A 24,502-nucleotide genomic window follows, 5' to 3' on the forward strand; every position below is an offset into this window, starting at 1 on the left:
CGCTGCTTTCTCCACAGTGAGAAAGGGGCCTGGGTCTATTTGTCTGTCATCAGAGGATCTGGGCTTGAATTCCAGCCTGGGGCCTTGTACACTCCCTTTCCTTCTCCAGAAGTCAGTGTCCTGCCTTCAAGCAAGGTCACCTGCAGCTGGAACATTCTACACCATCTACACCCAAACATGAAGGGGCACACAGGGTGCAAACTACTTGTTGCCTTGGTCCATTTAGCTAACACGTAAATAAATAGCTGATGCTGGAAGCACTTGGCCAAATAGATTCCTGGACAATGGGTAAATAAACAACTGGTAAACAGATTAAGCTTTCTTTTCCTCTGTTGCTTCTAGTTGAGTCACCAAGAAGGCATTTGCTTCCATACAATCTTTAGTGGAAGGAGTGATGGAACAAAAGTCAAACCCTAAGACTGTGTTGTGGCTCTGCTACCAACCAGTCATTTACATCTCTCTGAGCCTCAGTTTCCAATTTTGTAAAACAAGAATAATAAAAACAAAGTGGTGAACATGTGGGATATAGAGTCAGAGACCTTTTACAAAGCCTAGCTCTGCGACTTACTACTTTGTGTGACCTTGGACCATCACTGAATTCCACTGAACCTCAGTTATTCTATCTAGAAAAGAAGGAAACCGGAGCCAGGTGTGGAGGCCCACAACCATGATGCCAGCTCTTGGGGAGGCTGAGGCTGGCGGATCTCTTGGCCTCAGAAGTTCTAAGCCACTGCGGGCCAGGCTCATTGAATGTCCGAACCAAAACTAGCTTCATCATGGCTAGCCCCCAGGAGCAGCAGGCCATCAGGTTACCTAAGGAGTGTCAAATGAGCCCAGCTTCTTAGCTGCTCAGTAGTAGCTTTAAGCACATTAGCAGCTCCCACCCTTTCAGCTTTGATGAGATAGAAAGACCCAATTTTTTTTTAAAGCAGATTAGATTAGATGGCTTCTAAAAACCCATTCCAACACTGACTCTGATGGTCTCCATTAAGTTGTTGTCTCTCTCTGGGCCTTTATTACTTCATCTGTAAAATGGGTATGATAATGCTTAGGTTGTCTATCCCCCATGATTGTTATGAAACAATCTGTAAGCTGGAGGGAAAGAAATCAGTCAGAAAGCATTCCTTATATTACTATTTTATAGTTCTTACCATATTCCAAGCATTGTGTTATGTATTCAGGATACAAAGAAAGCCAGAAACACAGGCCTTATCCCCAAGAAGCATCCATTCTAATGGAGGAAGACAAAAGGGAAGACAACTAGGCAAATACTGGGTTCTATCCAGAGTAGATGGAAGGCAAGTTGAGGGAGGAAGCTGGGAGGACTGAAGAAGTCTCCCACAGAAGGCTAGATCTGAGCTGAGACGCAAAGGAAGCCATGAAAGCCAGGACAGGGAGGTCAGACATATGGGGGAAATGGGAGATACCATTTTTATGAAAAATTATCATTTTATTATGATAATATTATATATGTTTCATGAGATATTTATTGCATTATATTTATTATATTATGTTTTACAATTACATTCTGCCTCCATGCTGCTGGCATTGCCTGGGACTAACATAACCCAGTTCTGGGCTTGAGGCAGTGAGGCTGGGGCATCGGAAAAAAGAGCAGAACCCAGGAGGGCCCTGTTAGTGCCCTTGCATCAGCAGCCCCATGGTCACCATGTTGACAGTCTTACCTCTGATCCAGGATTCCGCTGCCATTGGCCGACTGTTGTGAAGGACTTCTCCCTCTCTGGCTGGACCTGGATGGTGATGGACTCGGGGACAAACTCAGCCAGGATCTGATGCTTTCCCCTGGCTGAGAGCTGATGGACAAGTCCGGAAGGGACTGATTATCTCTGGAACAAGAGCACATAGTTAACCATCCCTGCCCAAAGCGTTGGTGTCATCCATATTGGCCCATCTGTAATGACCGTTGCCTTCCTTAACCCTCTCTGCTCTGCCTCACTCAGGGTCTAACCTTCACTCCCTGGGTGACTTGAGGCAAGACTTCCCTGGACCTTGGCTTGTCGGCTTGTTTGTTTGCACCTTTAAAATAAGGAGGTTGAAATAAATTATTTCTAAGATTCCTTCCACCTCAAATGCTTCCTGTTCCAAGGCTGATGGGATTGAGAGACCAAAGAGCATGCACAAATCATCTAGCCAAAGAATTAGACAATCACAGATTCACCAAATTGGATAACTAAAAAGAAACTCAGGTAGCCATTGGGTCTAATGCACACACATTCGATTCTCTCATTTTAGAGATGTCTATTCAGCTGGGATTTACGGCCCCCACCTCTTAGCTTTGTTGACTTGCTTCGAGATTCAGCTCAGACTCTGTCTTCTGCTGAAAACCTTTCCTGGTCCCCCCAGCTGATAGTGCCTTCTCCCTCTGGTTACCTTCTATGCCCTGTCTGTCTGTCTATTCATCCGTCCATTTGTCTGTCCATCCATCCATTATCTGTCTGTATACACATATGTATGTATATGTGTGCATGTGTATTCAGTACCCAAATGTGCTGAATTTAAACTTAGTGCTCTTTCTACTACAATACAGAGGAAGTATTGGTTGGGGGAGAGTGGGGAGATCTTAGAGCATAGACGATCAGAGATGGAGGGGAACTGAGAACACAGAATGGCACTACTTTTCTTCATACATGACATTCCATAACTCATCTCTTCTTCCAAATTTCCCTGCAACTACCAAGAACACCACGGTCCTTCCAGTCACCCAATCTCATTGTCATCCTCAAATTTAACCTCTCTCTCACTTCCCATAGTCAATAAGTTGGCATTTATTACTGTTTCTATCTCCACAGTTCCTTAGAATATGTCCTCTTCAATCACACCCACACACCCACACACACGCAGTTCAGGCTCTCATCCCCTCTCCCTTGGACCGTCGCAATGTCTTTGCAGTGTCCAGTCTCCATGCCCAGAATGTATTCTCTCTCCTTTTTTCTGACTCTCAAAATTTCTTGTTTCCTTCAAGACCCTCTGGTCAAGCACCAATTTCTTCATGAAGTCAAGTCAAGACAACAAGCACTTATACAGTGCCTAGTAGGCACTGGGCTAAGGGCCAGAGATGCAAAGAAAGGCAAAAGATAGTCCCTGTCCTCAAGCAGCTCTCCATCTCATGGGAGAGAAAACAAACACACAAATTAAATGCAAACAGGCCATATACTGGATAAACTGGAGATAATCAATGGATGAAGGCACTTGCATTAAGGGGGATCAGGGACAGTTTCTTGTTGAAGGCAGCATTTTATCTGGGTCCTGAAGACAGTCAATAAAACTGTTCAGAATTGGGAGATGGTCTCGTATGAGGAACACAAAGAAAGTTAGTATCACTGGATCTCAAAACATGGGGGGAGGGGTATAAGGTGCAAGAAGACTAGGGAAAATGGGCCAAGATTGGATTGTGAAGGGACTTACAAGCCAAATGAAGAATTTTGTATTTGGTTCTGGAGGTAACAGAGCTATTGGAGTTTATTGATGAGGGGCTGGGGATGTTATGGTCAGCGCTGTATTTTAGGGTTGACCTAGCCATTTGACAACTGAATGGAGGAGGATAGATTTGAATGGATTAGAATTAGACTCACCAGCCACTGCTACAATAGTCTGGGTGAGGGGGGATGAAGGTCTGCACCAGGATGGGGGCAGTGTCAGAGTCACAAAAGACATGTATGTGAGATGTTGGGAAAGTAGAACTGACAGGAACTAGTTACAGATTGGACATGGGAAAGTGAGAGAGGGGAAGAAAGCCTTTCCTGATCCCTCAGACAACTAGTGCTCTCCCTCTCCAAACTAGTTTGTATTCAATTTTGTTTGTATATGTTCCATTCATATTCATTTGTGTGTGCTGTCTGAAACACCAGGCATTTATGGAGCTGCTACTATACTACTGAAGTTCCTGCAGGGAACATTTCATTTTTGTCTCTGTATTGAGAATTAAGCCCAGGGGCTGCTGGCACATAGTAGACTCTTAACAAATTAGGTTCCGTTTTCATCTCAATACAAAAGGCTCCTAGATGTATATCATCCCCCTTGCAAGGTCATTGGTCCTCTTTAAGAACCACCACCAACAACAATGCAGTTCTGCTTTTTCTCCTGGGCTCCAGTCTCTCAGCACCCACTGCCTACTGGACATTTCAAACCCTGTTTCCCAAAGGCATTGACAACTCAAGATGTCCAAAACAGATCTCATTATGTTTTCCCCAAGCCTGCTCTTCTTCCAAATTCCCTCTGCTACTGTCAAGGACACCACCATCCTTCCGGTCACTGAACCTCATTGTCGTCCTTGACTTTAACCTCTCTCTCACTCCCCATACCCAATAAGTTCGCATTTCTTATTGTTTCTATCTCTACAGTTCCTTGGAATATGTCCTCTCCAATCACACACACACACACACACACACACACACACACACACACACACAGTTCAAGCCACTACTCCTCTCCCCTGGACTGTCTCTCTGCCTCCAGTCTTTCCCTACTCCAATTCACCCTTCACACAGCTGCCAAAGATATTACCCTGAAGCATAGGTCTGACCATATTATTCCCCTATTCAATAACCTTCAGTGACCACCCATTGCCTCTAGGAATCTCTGGTTTCCTTCTTGCTTCAACTCAGACCCTTCCTTCTGCAGGAGGCTTTTCTCAGCGCTGCACCTCCACCCCCACTGCCAGCTGCTAGGACACCCCTTCTGAAACACCTTGTTTCATCTTTCTGTACCTGTTCATATATGGAGGAATTATCTTCCTCATTAAAATATAAATTTTGGCAGGGACTGTTCCACTTTTGGGAAACCCAAGTGTCTTTGTATCACCAACACTTAACAGTGAATACTTAATAATTACACACAGTAAATAGTAAGTGCTTTTTGATTGACTGATAGATTGAATGGTTAATTAATGGAGGAAGAGTTATTTTGCTACTGATGGGGGTAATGATACTCCAGTCTCTACAATAAGGTTGATTAGTTGAACAAGTGAGATAATCCATTCAAAGTGCTTTGTAATACTTAATTGTTACTAGCATTTACTCGAATTTACTTTTGTTTGTTCACTGTTCCACACCAGTGATTTCTTCGGTGGAGGAGAACTCTCATTATGGACACTGTCTCCACTGAGGAAGACTGATAACTCCTCTGTAATAGAGATTTTGAGAGCTGCCTGAGTAATAAAGGCTTGAGTGATTTAACCAGAGTCACACAGCCAATATGCGTCAGAAGAAGTATTTGAACTCAGGTCTTCCTGACCCTACCCATTATGCCATCCCATTTTACAGATGAGGACACTGAGGCCCAGGGAGATCCAGTGACTTGCCCAGAGAGCCTTAGCTCTCTAGCCAATGTAATATCAGAGCTGGGAGAGACTTCAAGGCAAGATCTCTACCCATTGAGCCATGCTGCCTCTCCTGATCTATTACCATTCTATCACATGAACCTTGTCTTACCAACTAGATCGTAAACACTTTGCTTTGCACTACCTCCCCATCCTTCAAGTTCAGAGCAAGGGACTACCACTTACTCATCAAAGGAACTTGTTAACGATTTGTCAGTACCTTGATTGAGATATCCAGCCTTATCTATTTTTGCTTTTCAGGTTGACATCTGACACTCCAACAAAGACACATCTCTCAAAAGGCCCATTTAGGGAAGAACCCAGGCAGCCTTTCTAAGTGGATATTGACATGTGGTCAGCAAATATGCTCCCAGAATGTGATGGATCGATCCATCATACCTCATGGTAAAATGCCCAGTCAACCTTCGAGCCATTTCACTTACATTTCTCTTTGGGTTTGAGTAGGGGAGGATTCCAGCATTGTCCGGACACTAGGAGAAAGGGATAAATATGAATCAGTCAAGATTCATTTGAACCACAAGCCCTTGGCTCCAAATGACTTTTATCTAAAATTCTTCCCTTCCCAATCAATAGCTGGGAAGCCAGGTACAGGCCCCTTGAAATGTCCCCAAATGGAATGTGAAATGAGATGGACATCGAGTGTGATGTTTTGTCTATAGGGCAGGGAAGATTGAAAAACACCATGGACTGCAGCAAATGAGGAAGCAGAGATGAAAGAAGCAAGGAGCACTGGAGGCAAAGAGGGTGGAACAAACCCCAGCTCTGTTAGCTGGGAGACTCTGGCTAAGTCACATCCTCTCTGGGGACCTCATATTCCTCATCTGGAAGTTTACCCTAGGAAAGGCACCTCCTAGTTCTGATTCTAGAATCCCCTAGGATACTGAGGCGGGGGGGGGGGGGAAACTTTTGATCATCAGTCAGCACTGTACCTGCCCCTAAAAGAGCAGCAAATGTACAGAATGAAAGAACAACCTTAGAACAGAGAATATTAGAGCTGGGAGGGGCCTTAGAACAGGGAATTTGAAAATGAAAGGCTTCAGAATATGGAATGTTAGAGCTGGAAGTAATGTTAGAACAGAGTCTAGCTTCTGTCCTCCCCCAATTTCTACAGCTCCCTGGCTGTCCTGCTAGGAGGTCCAGGTCAATGCTGAACTGAAATGACTTCTACCCTTTCTCCCTCTTGGATCCCAATCACCATGTCAGAGGTAGAACTGACCTCCAAAACATGAACTTCTGCAGTGTTCCAGCTGGAAGGGCCCAGAGAGATTCTATGGAAAGACCTTGCCAGAGACCTTGTGGCTGCTTGGTTATAGAACTGGATCTAAAATATGAATCTCCCAACTTTCAGGTCATTGCTTCTCCCACTTTTCCATGCGGTCAGTCTCAGGACCATAGTTAAGAATTCTTACACTCCAGGAAAATTCACTTGTGACACTGGGGGCCAAGAAGTGTCCATCCTTTGTGAACTCATGGCAGGAGAGAGGGTGACCCTTCCCCCAGAGAGTGGGGACAATGTTCTAGCAGTATCACTGATAATGTATGAAGAAAGCTAGAGAGCTAGATGGAAGGACAGATAGACAAGACAGAGAGACAAAGATAGATAGATAGATAGATAGATAGATAGATAGATAGATAGATAGATAGAGAGATAGAGAGATAGAGAGATAGAGAGATAGAGAGATAGAGAGATAGATAGATAGATAGATAGATAGATAGATAGATAGATAGATAGATAGATAGATAGACAGACAGACAAGAGAGAGAGAGAAGATAGGTAGGTAGATAGAGACATACAGGTAAATGAGTTAGAGGATAGATAGAGAAGATAGAGAGAGGATAGATAGAAAAGACAGACAAATAGATGATAGATGGAGACAGACAGACAGACAGACAGACAGACAGACAGACAGATAGATAGATAGATAGATAGATAGATAGACATGGATGGATAGATAAATAGATGATAGATAAATGGATGGATAGATAGAAAGACAGACAAGGTAGATAGAGATAGACAAGATAAGGAGGTAGATGGATACAGACAGACAGACAGATAGGCAATGTAAATAGAGGCTAGGCAGACTACATAGATGATAGATAGATAGATGATAGATAGATAGATAGATAGATAGATAGATAGATAGATAGATAGATAGATAGATAGATAGATAGACAAGGTAGAGACAGATAGACAAAATAGGTATATAGATGGATACAGAGAGACAGACAGACAGATGAGGTAAATAGAGATAGACAGACTAGATAAATGGATAGATAGATATTTAGATGAATTTGGAATCATCTTGTAGCATGGTAGAAAAACAAGAGCCAGCAAACTTGGGTTCAAATCTCAGCTTTGCCAGTCACTACCTGTGTTACCTTGGGCCTGAGTCCCATCTTCACTAAAAGAATACACTATATTAGGCAGCCTCTAGGTCCCTGCCAACTCTAAGATTCTATGACTTTAGACACAGAAAAGACCCTCCCCTCCATCTGGAAGTGGATGTGGACTCCTCCCCATGTCTCTATTTCTCTCCTGGAGGCCACAGCCTTCACTCTCTCTTAGCTTGGGGTTAGGCTGAGTTCTTGGCAGACCCCCTGAGGGCTCTTGAACCTAGGGCTAAAAGGAAACAAAGTCAGTTGAAATATGTCCATTTCTTAAAAATTTAAGATGGTTAATGTCAGGTTTGTCCTGAGGACCATGACTGGAGATATAGGCAGCTGAACCTGAAGAAGCCTCCCCAGACCAAGAACCAAGCTATGAGCTCACTTTCTTGATGCTCCTCCAAGATTGCCCTAGGAATCAGGATTCTGGCCAAGTGACTGCTTGATTCCAATGGCACTGGACCCTGAGATATCTGTCACCATGGCCTCCCTCAGAGCTAGTCATCATTATAACCTCAGGGACCCAGAGATCTGGAGCTGCAGGCCATCTAACGCTTAACAAAAGGGGAAACTAAGGTTCAGTAACTTGTGCAAAGGCACACAGGTAATAAGCTTCAGAGGGAGGATTTGAACGTAGAATTTTGGCAGCAGAGTAATGATCTTTCCCCTGGATCATTCAGTAAGCCCCTTGAGAGTACATTTCAGTCATGTCTGACTCTTTGTGATGAACTGTGAATTTGAGGTTTTCTTGACAAAGATACTGAAGGGATTTGCCATTTCCTTCTCTAGCTCATTTTACAGATGAGGAAACTGAGGCAAACAGAGTTAAGTGACTTCCCCAGGGTCACACAGCAAGTAAGTGTCTAAGGCCAGATTTGAACTCAGGAAGATTCATCTTCCTGACTCCAGACCTGGCACTCTGTGCACTATGGCACCACCGAGCTGCCCTTCTTGAGGGCTTACTATCTGACTTATCTTTGCCTCTCCCCCAGTGCCTGATAAGGTCTTTCAAAGACCTTCAGAACCTAGTCCCTAACCTTTCCTATCTTCTTACACCTTATTCCATCCACCTACACTATGATCTAACGATTCAGAGGCTGTTCCTCAAACAAGAGACTCTATCCTGGACATAGTCAGTGGCTATGTCCCCAGCCCAGAATTCTCCCCTCCTCATCACTTTTCCCTCCTGGCTTCCTTCACATCTCAGACAAACTCCCACCTACTACAACACCCTCTGACACTCCTCAAGATCCAGCTCCAGTCTCATTTTTGGCCAGAAGCCCCTGCTGTCACCTTTTCCCACCTCCACCCCAGCTGCTAGCTCCATGCCTTCTTCTTCCACTCTACTCTGTATCTACTCTAGAATCTACAGAGCTATTTTCACATTGTCTCCCTCACCAGACTGTGAGCTGCTGGAGAACAGAAACTGTTTTTGTCTCTAGAGACTAGCACAGTGCCCTTCACACAGTAAGTGCTTACTAAATGCTTAATGACTGACTAATGATGGCTCCCACAATGACAAGAACTGGTATCTCTGTAGACTTTTCATGTTTGTAAATCTCTTTGAGTGCAGCATCTCAAAACTGAGATAAAAATAGGTTGGTATGATCATCTCCATTATGCAGATGAGGACATTGAGGCACAGAGTAAAGTCATATCTTCTCAAAAATAAGAATCAGATCTGGGTCTTCCTGGCCCCCGATCTAGCACTCTCACCATATTCTAACACTGTTTCTCATTATATATAATCCCCAAGGGTTGGGAAATGGAAATTCCAACTATGAAGTTGTATCTGGTCCACCTTTCTGAGCACGTAGCTGAGGCAGAGTCAAAGAAAGGCCTGCTACCTTTGAGCCTAATTCCCAACACAGCAAAATGTGACTTTTTATAATCTGACTGATTCTCCCAAAGACCCTCCTCATGAGCTTGTGTCTGCACTGGAAAGCTGATTTGGGGCTCACACTGGAAGCTGGGGAAGAGGCAATTAGAGCAAGCAGCAGGAACTTGTTGAGCCAGGAAGGAGGGAGAGGGCCCTAATATTGAGGCCCAAACCTGGACCCCTCCATGGATGCCTCAAATGGTCCTCCCCTTTCCGTCTCCCCCCCCACACACATAGAAGTGGTTAAAAAGCTCCCTCCCATCCCGATGAGGGGATGCACATCTGCCTCTCCCACAATGCATCTCCATAGATGTATAGGATCACTGATGGTAACCCAATCCTTTCGTTTTTCAGAGAAGGAAACTGAGGCCCAGAGGTTAAGTGCTTTGCCCAAGGTCATACAGCCAGTAAATAACAGTCAAGATTATGCCCCAGGTTGGTTGACTCCAAATCCAATACTCTTTCTTCTGTCTCTTCATAAGGACCCTCAAGGCAAGCTCACTAGTCATGCCAACCTCATTAGAATAAAAGGCCCTGAAGAGTTAGCAGACATCTGGCAAGTCATTGCTTTTCTGTGGGCCTCAGCTTCCTCAAATGTAAAATAAAGGAGGTTAGATGGTCCTTAGCCCCCTCCCCCTTCATTTTCTAGTGCTGTGTTTTATAAGGTCTGTACTGGAGGTAACATCCTGGATTCTATGTTCTGAGATCCTCGCTGGCTCTGATACTCTTTGGTTCTATTTCAGGCCCCTCCAAGCTCTGACATCCCCTGTTCTAAGGCCCCTCCCAGCCCTGATATTCTTTTTTGAACCCCACCCCACAAGCAGTAATTATGCCATTATCTGTTTATGATTATCTTCTAGCTTCTCCATGAATTGTAGGGGGAGGGACAAAGGTGGGAGAAGGAATCTGGGATTAGGCTTAGAAAAGTGATCCAGGAAGACAGGCTCCCCTGGCATCAGAACTGTGTTGATGTGTTCCCTCATTCCAGATCCCTATAGAATTGCTTGTTCTGGTGGAGTCCGGTGGGTCTTGTATTAAGAGGATGGCTCTTTTCAAATCACATTTATTAAGGACCTACTATATGTATATCCTGTGATGCTCATGGCCCATCATTAGCAGAATTCATGCCTTGAAATGCCTCCCCAGGAGTGAGGACAGAACTGCTGAAATCTGCTCAAACACTTGAGTCAAGCATCTCTTGTGAACCATAGATAAAAGCATTTGGTTCAGACGTTGGCTGTGATCAATGACCAATTGATTCTCATCCGACACAGGTAGAGATGGATTAGAGAGGCAGAGAGCCAAGGGTGAGAGATAGAGAAAAGGCAGAGACATGAAAAGAAAAGAGGATCAAGGTTCCTAGATGAAAAGCAGAAATGAACCTCAGAGGCCATTTTAGTATGACACCCTTATTTTTACAAATGAAAGAACGGAGATCCATGGAAGCTATGACTTGTCTGAGGTCCCACAGACTGTAAATCTCAAGAGGTAGGATTTGAATCCAGGCTAGGACCCTCAGTTCCAGAGCTGACACTCTTCCCATTATACCCTGTTGAGACTTTCATCCCTGGAAAGTCCAATACCCAGAAGCAACTGTTTGCTAAAGATCCAAGAAAAGCCACATGGTTGGGAGCCAGATCGAAATCAGAAATCAATGTTGTCAAGTGGGAAACTTGATGTTTCCTATAATGGTGAGAGATCACCTATCCTTGGGGACCTAGTACGTCATTTTACACATTAATTAGCACCTGATCAATAGATCTTTGCTGATGAATTCCACTTACAGGCCCACCATTGACAAGCTAGATGACCTCAGACAAGACACTTGATATCCCTCAGCCTCAGTGGCCATGATCATGTGGGAACCTAGGTAAGACAATTCCTTAGGATCTCACCAGTTCTCAGATTTATGAACCACAGAAACCAAAGAGACTTGATCAAAGGAGAAGATCCCTAGCTAGGCAGGCAAACGAGGCAGAATCACAAGGAGACCTTGAAGCAAAAGGAATTCTTGCCCAACCAGAAAGTCATTTATATGCTTAGGAGCTTCTCAGATATGGGCCCAGAGTGGGATGTAAGCACATCAGATTGAGGATGGAGAGAGACATCACATTGGAAAGAAGTAGCAAAGGCAAGATTTGAACCCAGAACCTCTAGGTCCAACATCAGTGTTCATTCTATACTTAGCCCCATAAGTTTGGCCTCATAGTATGGAAGTCTGACTTTGATGCTTGTGGGATGACCTGAATGATCCTAAGATGGACCATGCCCTTCGGCCCTCTCCTCCCCCAAGTCAGCCAGTTACTGCCACAACATTCAGAGACCTATATTTCTTGGCCCATGCTACACAGCTTCAAGACAATGAAAATTGCTTCCTCCCTCACACTTCAAAGGCCTCCCAAGTTTTCTAGAGATAAGTGGGATCTGCTGACTTTCTGGGAAAGGAAACCCATCAGTTACCTGTCATCAGTAGGACAGGAGTCCACATCTTCCAAGGCAGCCTGCAGATCAGCAATTCGCCGGATGGATACCTCCAGGTCAGCCTGTAATGTCAACTTCACTGCCAGGAGCTCTTCCACATGCTTCTCCTGCAAGACAGAGATGCCACAAATTGGCAGTCTGCTTAAATATTTTATTTCTACCTTTTGAGTTTACTGTCACCTTCCTTTACCAATAGGACCTTCCCTTTTTGCCCTCCCAGAGAGCCATCCCCTCTAATAAATAAAAGGAAAGAGAAAAAAAATCATCAACATAGCCAAAGTATCAACCAAATCTGGTATTCTAGACAGTGTTCCATACCTGAAGTCCCCAGCTCTGCAAATAAGGGAAGGGAATTTTTGTCCTTATTTGGGGCTAAGCTTGGTCACTGTACTTATTGAGCATTGCTGTCATGTGGGTTTCATTCATGTGCTCTCCATTGACCTTGTTGGAGCCTTTGTTTACTTCCCTCTGCACCAATTAATCATTTTTTCCCATGCTTCCCAGAACTGGTAACAGTCATCATTTCTTATGGCATAGTAATGGTTCATTGCATCCAGGTAACATCATTTCTTCTGTCATTTTCCAATTCATTGAATTATGGATTTTAAACTGGAAGGGTCTTTCGAATCTATCTGGTCCAACCCCTTCATTTTACATGTGAGGAAACTGAGGCAGAGAGAGGTCAAATGACTTGCCAAAGGTTATACAGCTAGACAGTGTCTGAAGCAGGATGTGAATTCAGGACTCCTGATGACACACTACATCCACTTCTTTCTAGTTCTTTGGTATTATAAGAGAAATGATTATTAATAACCAGTGATTTGGGGGATCCAGATTTCCCCCCTTTTTCTAAAGCCCTGATTTCATAAATTCAGGCTCTTGCAGAATATTGCTCATAATGAGATTGGACTAACTTTCTTAACATTCTTTGTTCACATCCCACTCAGGTTCGGGTAGGGATAAATTCTTTGAACAGTTTGCCCAAGGTTGGGGGTAATTTAAAAGTAAAGGATACCATCAAAGTTCATTTGAATAGATTTAGCTCCTCATTGCAATATTCATCCTCTCATTAATTGTTAACTGGAGTGTAAGGTGTGTTCAGGGAGGACCAGTACCTTTGGTGAGATGACTGCTGAGCCCTTTTCAGGGCTCTTTCCACCTTTAGTGTCCTTCTGTTCCACTCAACTCTCACTTGTGGCTCCAAAAACCTGCAGCATGCACAGTGGCCATACTCCAGTAAATCATTTTGGAAGGCGGGCCAAACCAGACTGAGGGTAACCAAGGGTTCTCAAACCCATTGGTGAGTTAGGGGGGTATCTATGCCTAGCATGTGAAGACTTCCCCTGGAATGGGCGGATGAGAACAATTTGTTCTGCCATGAAGGCAGCTCAAGCAAGTGATGTGGAGTGTTTAGAATTGGGTTAAACACCAAAAATGCCAAGATCATCTACTGCATCCTGAGCCATGACCAGTCGTCTTGACTCTGTCCTGCCACTGGACTATGATGACTCTGGAGGAGAGAGTGAGGCTGATGACTTTATGCAAGTCTGCCTCACTTAAATCCAATTTACACTTTTACTATTATATCTCAAAGCAACAGTGGGACTTGACATTCCCCTGGGTATCTGAGAAGCCTTTTAAGGATCACACCACTCACCTCCTAGTGTGAGGAAGGGGGTTAGAAAAGGTGCCCTAAAAATTGTCTGCTTACCCAACCTTGGTCTGATTACTACAGGAGGTGGGGAATCCCACTCTGTGGTAGAAACACACAAAAAAAAATGTACAAAAACATTTGCAATGATGGTTCTACTCCCCACTGGCACATTGAATGTGTGCACACTTATAGACAACACAAAATCCAGTAGACCTGAAAGACAAACTGCTCTTGTTGCAAGAAAACTCAACATGTATCACATCCAAATAGCAGCCCTGAGTGAAACAAGACTGGTAAATGAAGGTCAGCTTACTGAAGTTGGGTTAGATACAGGATATTTTTTCTGGAGTGGCCACACTGAAGGGGAGTGCCATGAAGCTGGCATAGGTTTTGCAATCAAAACTAATCTACTCAGCAAGCTAATATGCTTGCCAAAAGGAGTGAATGACAAACTCATGACAATGCGATTGCCATTTGCAAGAAAACACCATGCCACCATCATCAGTGCCTATGCTCCCACCATGACAAACCCTGATGAGGTCAAAGAAAAGTTTTATGAAGATCTAGATACTCTTATCTTCAATGTGCCAAAAGAGGACAATGCTAGAGTAGGGTCAGACTACCAGACTTGGCAGGGAGTCTTGGGAGGAATGGAGTTGAAAACAGCAAGAGCAATGGTCATTTAAGGCTGGAGACTTGTGCATCACATGAACTTCTCATCACCAACACTGTTTTTTGTTTAAAACTACATGGATGCACCCTCATAGGAAACACTGGCATCTAATAGATTATGTGATTGTAAAGAGAAGAGACAGACAAGATGTGAGAGTGACAAAGGCAGTGTGTGGTGCAGAGTGCTGGACTGATCATAGACTTATCCTTTCCAAGCTAAATATTGACATTCATCAAAAGTGCCACCCCCACGACAAAATGACTACCAGAAGAATTAATGTCAATAAATTAGAGCTCTTCTCTGAGCGTGAACAGTTTGTTGCTGATTTGGAGGGAAAGTTGAGCCAACACACAGGTGGCAACAGTGGAGCAGAAAAGGAGTGGGCACCTTTCAGAGATTTGGTGTACAGCACTGCATTTGCTCATCTGGGTCAAAACACTCGCAAACACCAAGACTGATTTGATGAAAATGGTGGGGAAATTCAGAAGCTGCTAAATGAAAAATGAGAACTCCACAGGATTTACCAGCAGGATAGTTAGTTCATCCACCTCTAAGAAGGCAGCATTTAATTCCATCAAAAGCAAAGTACAAGCAAAGCTTAGAGAGATACAGGATTCCTGGCTCAGTAAGAAGGCAGATGAAATTCAGTTTTATGCTGAGAGTAACAATCCAAAGTGCTTTTATGGTTCCCTGGAAGCTATTTATGGACCAAAAACCCATGGTGCATCACAACTACTCAGTGCTGATGGAGCCACATTGATTGGTGAAAAGGACATGATCCTAGAGAGATGGGCTGAACACTTCCATAGTGTTCTCAACAGACCATCATCAATCAATGCTGAGGCCATTGACCATTTACCTCAGGTTGAAGTCAATCCCTCCTTAGCTGAACTTCCAACTGAAGAAGAGATTTTAAAGGCCATTAGGCTCCTTTCATGTAGCAAAGCACCTGGTGCTGGTTCTATTACAGCTGAGATTTACAAGGTAGGGGGACCATTGCTCATACAAAAGCTGACTGAAATTTTCCAGGTTATATGACAAAAGGAGGTCATCCCCCAGGAGTTCAAGGATGCCTCCATTGTTCATCTCTATAAAGGTAAAGGGAATAGATTGTCCTGCGACAATCACAGAAAGGTCTCTTTCTTAGTCATTGTTGGCAAGATTCTTGCTAGAGTCCTCCTTAACAGCTGATCCTTCACCTGGAAGATGGTCATATATCTGAGAGCCAGTGTGGCTTCAGAAAGAGCTGAGGAGCAGTCAATATGGTGTTTGCTGCCCAACAACTCCAAGAGAAATGCCAGGAGCAGAACAGAGGTCTGTACACAACGTTTGTAGATATGACCAAGGCCTTTGACACTGTTAGTCATGAGGGCTTATGGAAAACTATGTCAAAATTTCATTGCCCAGAGAAGTTCATCAGTATTGTATGTCAATTTCATGAAGGCATGTTTATCCAGGTTCTGGATGATGGACGGTGCTCTCATACCTTCTCAGTCACCAATGGAGTAAAACAGAGCTGTGTGTTTACTCCCATGCTTTTTAGCATGATCTTTTCAGCCATGTTTTCAAATGCTTGCAATGAGGATGAACACAGATCAAGGTCAACTACTGTACTGCTGGCAAGTTCTTCAATATGAAAAGGCTACAAACTAAGACCAAAGTGGAGGGAGTGCTGGTGCATGATTTTCTGTTTGCAGATGATTGTGCACTCAGTGCAGCCTCTGAAGCTGAGATGCAACAGAGTATGGATCAATTCTCTGCTGCCTGTGCTAATTTTGGCCTAATAATTAACACCAAGAAAACAGGTGCTCCATCAGCCACCACCATACCATCCATACATGGAACCACTGGTTACAACAAATGGAGAAGTTTTGAAGGCTGTGGATAAGTTCACTCACCTTGGTAGTGTGCTTTCCAGGAGTGTACACATTGACAATGAGATTGATACATGCATTGCCAGAGCTAGCTCAGTGTTTGGGAGGCTCCAAAGAAAAGTTTGGGAGAGAAGAGATATTAGACTGACTACCACACTGAAGGTCTACAGAGCCATTGTGTTGACCTCATTGTTGTATGCTATGAAACATGGACAATCTACCAACACCATGCCAGAAAACTGAATTGCTTCCATTTGAATTGTCTTAGGAAGATTCTTAAGATTACCTGTCAGGATAAGGTACCAGACACTGAGGTTTTTGCTTCAACTAAACTGCCAAGCATTGTAACTATGCTTCAGAGAACACAACTCTGATGGACTGGCCACGTTTTTCAAATTCAAAATGTACACTTGCCAAAAAGACTATTTTATGGAGAACTCCTATGGGGCAGGCAATCACATGGAGGTCTCAAGAAGTGATACAAGGACATTCTCAAGGTCTCTCTCAAGAATTTTGGATTTGATTGTGTGACATGGGAGATGCTGGCACAAGATGATTCAGCAAGACATGCTCACATCAGAAAGGATACTGTGCACTATGAGGAAAGCAGAATTGAAACAGCACAAAGGAAACATAGGATGAGCAAATTTGGAGTAACTACTTGAAGTGTTCACAGAGACTATCTGTGCCCAGTCTGTGGTGGAGCATCCTGAGCTAAGTATTGTTTTGATCAGTCACAGTCATTCGCAATGAAACTTCATTTTATCATGGTGATGTCATTTTGGTCTTCTCTGAGAATGAAGGACAACAACCAACTAACCAACCAATTGTTAACCAATCAGAGTTGATTGCCACCCTTAGGAACACCACTCTTTTAATGGGCATTTTAGCCCTGAATCAGCCACCATGATGATCTTTGGTCTAAGACAGAGATGGGCAAATGACCATCCTTTTATTAAAATACTGGCATTATTAATAAAAATGATTTAAATATCCAGGTATTATGTTTCTTGAACCTTTAGTTTGAGAAATGTTAAGCATTGCCTTAAGTATTTTGTATATATGAGAGAGATTTTCTAACTAGAAGGAAGCATGCCAGGATTCTCTGAAGGCTTGGACCACACTAAGGCCATAAAGACTAGAACTGGGAGTATATTCCAGACATTCCCAGAGAAGACTACCCAAGCAGGTGGTTGCAAGAAAAGGATGACTGCTCCCTTTCTGTTGATCCCACCTCTCCCTGTCACAATAAATAGGACAAGTAGGCTGGGGCCTCACCTTCCTCTGAACTCCCATCCCATGATGCACCTCTCTGCTGGCACTGATCATACGTTCTTTCATCTTGAAGCAACTTCTGAACATTGAAGGCAGGACATATCATTTGTTTATCTTTGTGTCTCTCCAGTACCCAGCACACACTAGGTGCTTAATAAGTGATTGCTGAATTGGCATGGATGTTGGCATTGACATCGATGAAAACTGCCTACTGATGAAGGCTATCAATCCCTGGGGCAGAGTGGAAGTTTCCTTCTCATTGGAGGCCTTCAAGTAGAAAATGGATGACCCTTTGTTGGGAGAGTTGTAGAGAAGATTCTTGTTGATGTATAGATTAGACAAATGCCCCAGGGAAGCATCATGATACTGTGGAAAAAGCACTGTCTGTAAAGTCAGAAGTCCTAAGTTCAAATCCTGCCTTTGATCTCTTGTATCTGTCACTTGGGAAAATCACTTCATTTCCGAGAGTCTCAGTCTCCTCATCTATAAAAGGAGGGGAGTGGGCTAGATGTCCTCTGACGTCCCTTCCTCCTCTAGATCTAGAATCCTATGACCTCTAACGTCCTTTCCAATTCCAAGGTTCTATAATCCAAGCAGAAGAGAGAAACTCAAGCAAAGTGAATTTTATTTACTCATTCAGAATTAGAAGAAGGAAATCAAAACTTGTCCAAGAAAAACCAAGACCCTCATCTCAATTCCACTCCACATCAAGGCCCAGAGTATCTCTTAACCTAACCTCAGGTCTTTGAAGTCAGAGCTTTCACTTGCAGCCAAGCTGTCTGCTCAGACAGCTAGGAGCCTCCAGTTGTTGCTGGAACTTGATGCTACATTCATGGAAAGGGTTTTCTGGTGACTGCAATGTATTCACTAGGCAATTCACTGCCCTTGCCAAGGAGAGGAAATATCAGCATTCTGAAGACTAAGAAACATTCCTTGGTTGGAACATCCCAGGATTTCAGAACCTTGGCACTAGAAGGGGCTTCAGAGACAGTCCAGGCCAATTCAGCCTAAATAAGAATCTCTCCAATACTCAATGAGTGTTCATCCCATCTCTGACTGAAACTCTCTGGGGAAGGGAAACACAACCTTCCATTTGGCATTGCATTTCATTTGAGGATAGCTCTTAATATTATGAACTCCTCTCTACATCAAGCCTAAATATGCCTCTTTGTGACTAAAACTTCTCTCTCCAAGATGATAGTGATCCCTTGAGTGTTGCGTTCCAGGTTCTGGTCCACTAAAGTCTACACATTCTATATTCAATTATCTGTGTCCCTTCTTTTCTGCATTTCATATTCTAGGTTCCCTTCCAAGTCTGACATTCCCTGTTCTGTGTTCAAAGTTCCATTCCAGCCTTGACATTTGTAATCTATTACTCTTCCCAGGAAAAGGTTTCAGAATGACTGATCATACAAGTCTAAGGGAGGAGCCACAGGCAAAAACTGTGACAGCAGCTGACAATTACTTTTGAAAGACTTTGGTCTGAGGCTGAAGAGTCACATCCCTTTACAGGATGTAATGACCATCAGGAGCATTGCCTTCCAACATAAAGATGGAAGAATCTTCATATCATTAACTCTCAATTGCCTGCACAAATAGAAATCCTCTCTACAGAGGAGATGATTCCCTCTAAATTGCTTTAAGGCTTCAGAATGCAATCTATTTCTTTTCTTTATTTCCAGTACATGGGGCATTATTTACCTTCCTAAATGTCTGACTCAGGCTAATATATCAAATAAGCATGTTCTAGTCTTACACTACCCAGCTAATGCTACAGAAAAGCACCTCTGAATTGTGGGGACAGAGGTCGGAGGAAACCAGCCAGTGACTTCAGATTTGCGTGGGGAAGGTACATTTAGATAATTGAGAGTTGATGACACACATCATCCCAGAGTCACAGAAAATTAGGAGTTAGAAGGGATCTGAGATGTTACCTAGTCCAGCCTCCTACTCAATGAAAACTCCTCTCATCTGCACCTTTAGAAGATGGTTATCTAACCTCTGCTGAAATACTTGCTATGACGGGGAGCTCAGCACTCCACTGGGCAACCAAGTCTAATGTTGGACAGCTGCTATTTATTATATTGAGCTAAAACCTCATATCTTCTACTCATTGGGTGGGGAGCAGTGTCAGTTACCTTGACCTATATCTTGCCACTGGATTCTGATGACTCTGGAGGAGACAGCGAGGTTGATGACTCAGCACAGCTCAGCCTCACTTAAATCCAATTCACTTGCAAGTTAAGACATCACCCTACTGATATCATTGGCCCTCTTAGAGAACAGCAACTCAATGGTATTAGTGGGAAGGTTGTTGTACATAGCCTGGCATCCATGAGACCTCAATTATAATCTCAGCAGAAATTCCTTGAGGCAAAGTCACTTTATCTCTTTTGGCCTCAGTTTCCTCCCTCATAAAATGAAGATCCTAGACTTTACGACTCCTGAGGGTCTAGCTGGTTCTAAGATTCTGTGTGTAGAAAGTATTTTAAGAGAGTTTATCATGACTCCATATTGCCTGCCACCAAGTAGAATGCCTTGAACAAAATAGGTATTTAATGGATGCTCATTGGATTCAATCAATTAATAAGCATTTAGTAAGCACCTACTATGTGCCAGGTGAGAGATCTCATAGAATAGTGGCTAGAGAGCTAATCTCTAAGTAAAGAAGAGCCATGGGTACAAGTCCTATCTCTGACACACCCTGGGCAGTTGCCTCTCAGGGGCCTTGGGCAACTAAGACTCTGATTGTACTCGTCCTTTTTGACACCAATGAAATCCAAGGTCCAGGCCATTGTTTCATATAAACACAATAAATTTTCATTAATCCCTCTTACCAAGTCCCCTCCTAGTCCCCTTATCTTCTTTCGTCCTTTAGCAGGTCTTTGAGAGCAGGTGCTGATCTGTATCAAGAGGTTACTCCTCCAGTGAACTCATGGGTCTGCTTTAAAAATAAAAGTTCCAGGCATTTGCTAGGCTTGGGGAATACAGAGATAATCCCTCCTCTCTGTTCTCCAGGTCTATCCTCTTTGGGTAGCTATATATTCTCCATTTGCTTCAGAAAGAAAGATGTCAGCTGCCTTAGGGGAAAGATGGAGGCTTTGAGGAAAGGACTGAGGCATCTGAAAAAGAGGCCAGAGATAGGAAAGGGGAGATAGGGGTCCCTGATTATGGCTGACTCTTCTCTATCTAATGGAAAGCAGCAGGTGGTGGCTGAGGCTAATCCATCAGTTACACTGTTTGCCTTAGGACCAGTCAACTATTTCATAAGGCACCCAAAGCCTTTGCTCTCTCCCAGCATTCCAGTTCCTCAACCTTAATTTGATCTTGTTTCTTTTCAAAAGCCCAGAGCTGAGACAGAGGGAGGGAGGGAAGGAGAGAGAGAGATGGAAGAGAGAAGAGGAGGAAAGGGGGAGAAAGAGAGAGTGGGGCAGAGAGAGAGAGGCAGATAGAAAGACAGAGAAAGAGAGAAAAGGGGAGGGAGGTGGGAAAGAGAGGAGAGGAGAAGAGAGGAGGAGAGGAGGAAAGGGGGAGGAGAGAGTGGGACAGAGAGACACAGAGAGAGAGAGAGGGAGGGAGGGAGGGAGGGAGGGAGAGAGAGAGAGAGCAGCAGCAGCAGCAGCAGCAGCCACAGTGAGCATCTGAAGCCACAAGGACCACTCCTGGCAGGAGGGGAGAGGTGAGCAGGGCTTCTGCAAATTTCAGCTGATTGAAGTTGCCAGCTGTAAAATTCCCATCTCGGCGGTGACAAGGTGAGAGATGATTTGCAGCTCAGGCAGCGACAGGCCTTCACATAGGAGCCAGCCTGGCTGTCAGAGCCCATAACGAAAGCTACAGAATCACAGGGCAAGCTGGCCTTAGGGGAATAATGGGGAAGTTCATAAAAACATGCAAAGGAAAATTCAGCCTCAGACTGCCCAGAATCCCGATGGCTTGGGGACCAGGGGACTCTTAGAACCCTTGGCCCAAGTTAACCCGCTTCTTAGAGCAACAGACCCTCTGGTTTTCTGAAGTTTCAGCAATGAGGTGCTTCAGAAACTCTGACTGAGTTCCTCACAGTGGAGAGGAACTTGACTTCCCATGAGGGAAGGCTACAGGCTGAGTAAAGAAATCTCAAGATTAAAAAACAAAGGCAGTAGCAGCCCATCTGTTACTGAGAATACTCCCAGAGGACAGTTAGCTAGGAAGACCTAGTGTGGGGACAGTCCTTCAACAACAGTCACCTCTCCATTATCTGGTGTTGTTGTTGAGTTGTTTTCAATTGTGTCTGACTCTTCATGACCCTGTCTGGGGTTTTCTTGGCAGAGATACTAGAGTGGTTTGCCACTTCCTTTTCCAGTTCGTTTTACAGATGAGGAAACTGAGGCAAACAGGGTGCCCAGGGTCACACAGCTAGTAAGTGTCTGAGACCAGATTTGAACTCAGGACTTCCTGCCTCCAGGCCCGATACTCTATCTACTTTGCTTCCTCACTGTCCCAATTATCTAGTGACAGGGGATCATTAATCAAAGTTTGGAAGAGACCTCAGAGGCTCTCTAGTGAAATTACCTCATTTTATGAATCAGAAAACTAATGGCTAGGAATTTTTTCAGTGGCTTGTCCTTGGTCACAAAGCTGAGTTTTGAACTTATGTCCTTCAACTCCCAGACCACTTGGTGGGTTACCCAAGATCCTTTGCTTAATCATTTCTCCTGCTGCCTGTCTTTTGGACATTGTCCAGTTACTTAGAAAGACTGATTGAAAGGTGGTAATGCCTGGGAAGCTTTTGATGAGGAAGATACAAGGAGAAGTTGGAAAAGCCCCATGGGGCTGTTTCATTCCCATCTTTATATCTATAACATATAGCACAGCTCCTTGTTTATTGGCTGATCAGTATTTGGTCCCAAACAGGCTTTAGCTATGAAGACAGAGACATGTGCCCACTGTTACCTTGGGGTGTCAACATAAGCCACACAGTGTGCTTGGATATTGGCTACTCCTGGTTTATATTAATAATGTGTTTTTAATCTGCCTTTCCCACTGTACTATACATTACTCCATTTCCTACACCCTTTGGTCCACCAAATTGGCCTTCTTGCTATTTCTCTCACTTGACTCCATTTCCCACCTCCACACTTTTGTACTGGCTATTCCCCCTTCTCTGTAAAACGCTCTGTTTTCACCCTCAACTCTTAGGTTTCTTCCAAGTGTAGCTTGAGTCATATCTTCTATGCAATGCCTCTCTTTACCTTCTCTAGTTACTAGCCTCCTCTCCTCAAATTATATTTATTTCATACATACTTAATATGTAAATATACTTATATTATATACCTACTATATAATGGCAATTTAATAATAGCTAGCATTTATGTAGCACTTAAATATTGGCAAAGTGCTTTGGAAATACTATCCCATTTGATCTTCACAGCAATCCTCATTTTACAGAGAAGGAAACTGACTCTTGGTCAAGTGACTTGACCAAGGTCATGTAGCTGGTGAGTCTTTAGAACTCATGGCTCTCCCAACCAGGGGTCCAGTCTTCTTCTTCTACCCACCAGTACATTGTGGCATCCTGTTTTCCCAGGGAATGGTCTCCATTCTTTATAATCAGGGTGAGTGTTCTGTTCTACAGCTGGCTGCCTAGAACCTCTCCTGGGTGAGGAGCGGTGGAAGAGTCAGGAAGTCTGACTAACTTCTCAAACTCAACCTGTGGAGTTGGCTCCTTGGTAACAATTCAAGTAAAGAATTTGGAGGGAGAGGTTAAAGCTATTGGCTAAGGAAATTGTTTGCAGTTATCTGCGGATTTCATTTAACCAGGTCTTTGTTTTCTTCCATTAGCAGGAAGTAAAATCACTTTTTCAAAAATTCAGAAGAAAAATATGGGACTAGGGCTCCCTCTGTTTCCCCCTCTCTCTTCTCATGTCCCTCAGATATCTTACTCCATTATATTCTTCTTTATTTCCAGCCTTCATGAAGATGTGGCCCTTCTTCTCGACAAGGAAAACTCTATGCAGTTTCTTGATCCCACTGTATTCTGTCTTCTCCAACAGATTGCCCAGTTATCATCCTCACTCTCAAATCTTCAGTGTCTCCTAATCTGGCCACTTTCCTAATGCCTACAAACCTCCAACCTTAAAAACAAACCCTTTCACTTGACTCTACCATCCCCTCCAGTTACCACCCCATAGCTATCCCCTTTAGGGGGCTAAACTCCTTGAGAAAGTCATCCATGCTTACCACCTCCACTTTCCTCTCTTTCACTTGATTCTAAACCTTCTAAAGTCTGGCTTCCAACCTCCTCATTCAACCAAAATGCTGCCTCCCCAATCAGCAGTGATCTCTTAATTGTCAAATCGAATGGTCTTTTTTTCAACCCTGATATTTCTTGACTTCTCTAAAGCTTCTAACACTGTCGATCAATTCCTTAATTCTCTCTCTTCTCTGGATTTTCATGACACTGCTCTCTCCTGGTTGTCTTCCTGCATGTCTGACCACTCCTTCTCAGTCCCTTTTTGCTGAATCTTTTCCAGATGATGCTCACTCACTATGAGGAGTCCCCAAAATTCTGTCCTAAGCTCTCTATCCTCCTCTTCCTCTGTACTCTTTTGTAATTTCACCAGCTTCGATGAGTTCAGTGATTACTTCTATGCAGATGAATTATATGTATACACATATATGTACATATGTACGTGTATAGCATAGTATGTATGCATACATGTATGTATGTATGTATATGCAACCCTGACTTCTCACTCAAGAGGTCGAGTTACAACACCAACTGTCTTTTGAACATTTCAAATTGGATATCGCATGGGCATCTCAAACTTAACATGTTCATAACAGAACTCATTATATTTTCCTCAAAATCCTCCTCCCTTTCAAATTTCCCTAGTAGTACGAAGGGCATCACCATCTTCACAGTACTTCAGGCTCAAAAGCTAGG

At 43.6% G+C, this 24,502-nt stretch overlaps 1 protein-coding gene across 1 annotated transcript in view; it reads right to left on the reverse strand.

Annotated features, from left to right (window-relative positions):
• MYO18B (myosin XVIIIB) overlaps positions 1-24,502 on the reverse strand; it is a 339,875-nt gene that overhangs the window by 35,859 nt on the left and 279,514 nt on the right. The window contains exons 38-40 of the mRNA XM_072600101.1: positions 12,084-12,211; positions 5,782-5,829; positions 1,686-1,847 (exon numbers count right to left, since the gene is read on the reverse strand). Coding sequence (XP_072456202.1) covers positions 1,686-1,847; positions 5,782-5,829; positions 12,084-12,211 — 338 coding nt within the window. The remainder of the gene's footprint in view (positions 1-1,685; positions 1,848-5,781; positions 5,830-12,083; positions 12,212-24,502) is intronic.

The sequence above is a fragment of the Notamacropus eugenii genome, chromosome 4, assembly GCF_028372415.1.
Source record: "Notamacropus eugenii isolate mMacEug1 chromosome 4, mMacEug1.pri_v2, whole genome shotgun sequence".
In the NCBI taxonomy this organism is placed as follows: domain Eukaryota; kingdom Metazoa; phylum Chordata; class Mammalia; order Diprotodontia; family Macropodidae; genus Notamacropus; species Notamacropus eugenii.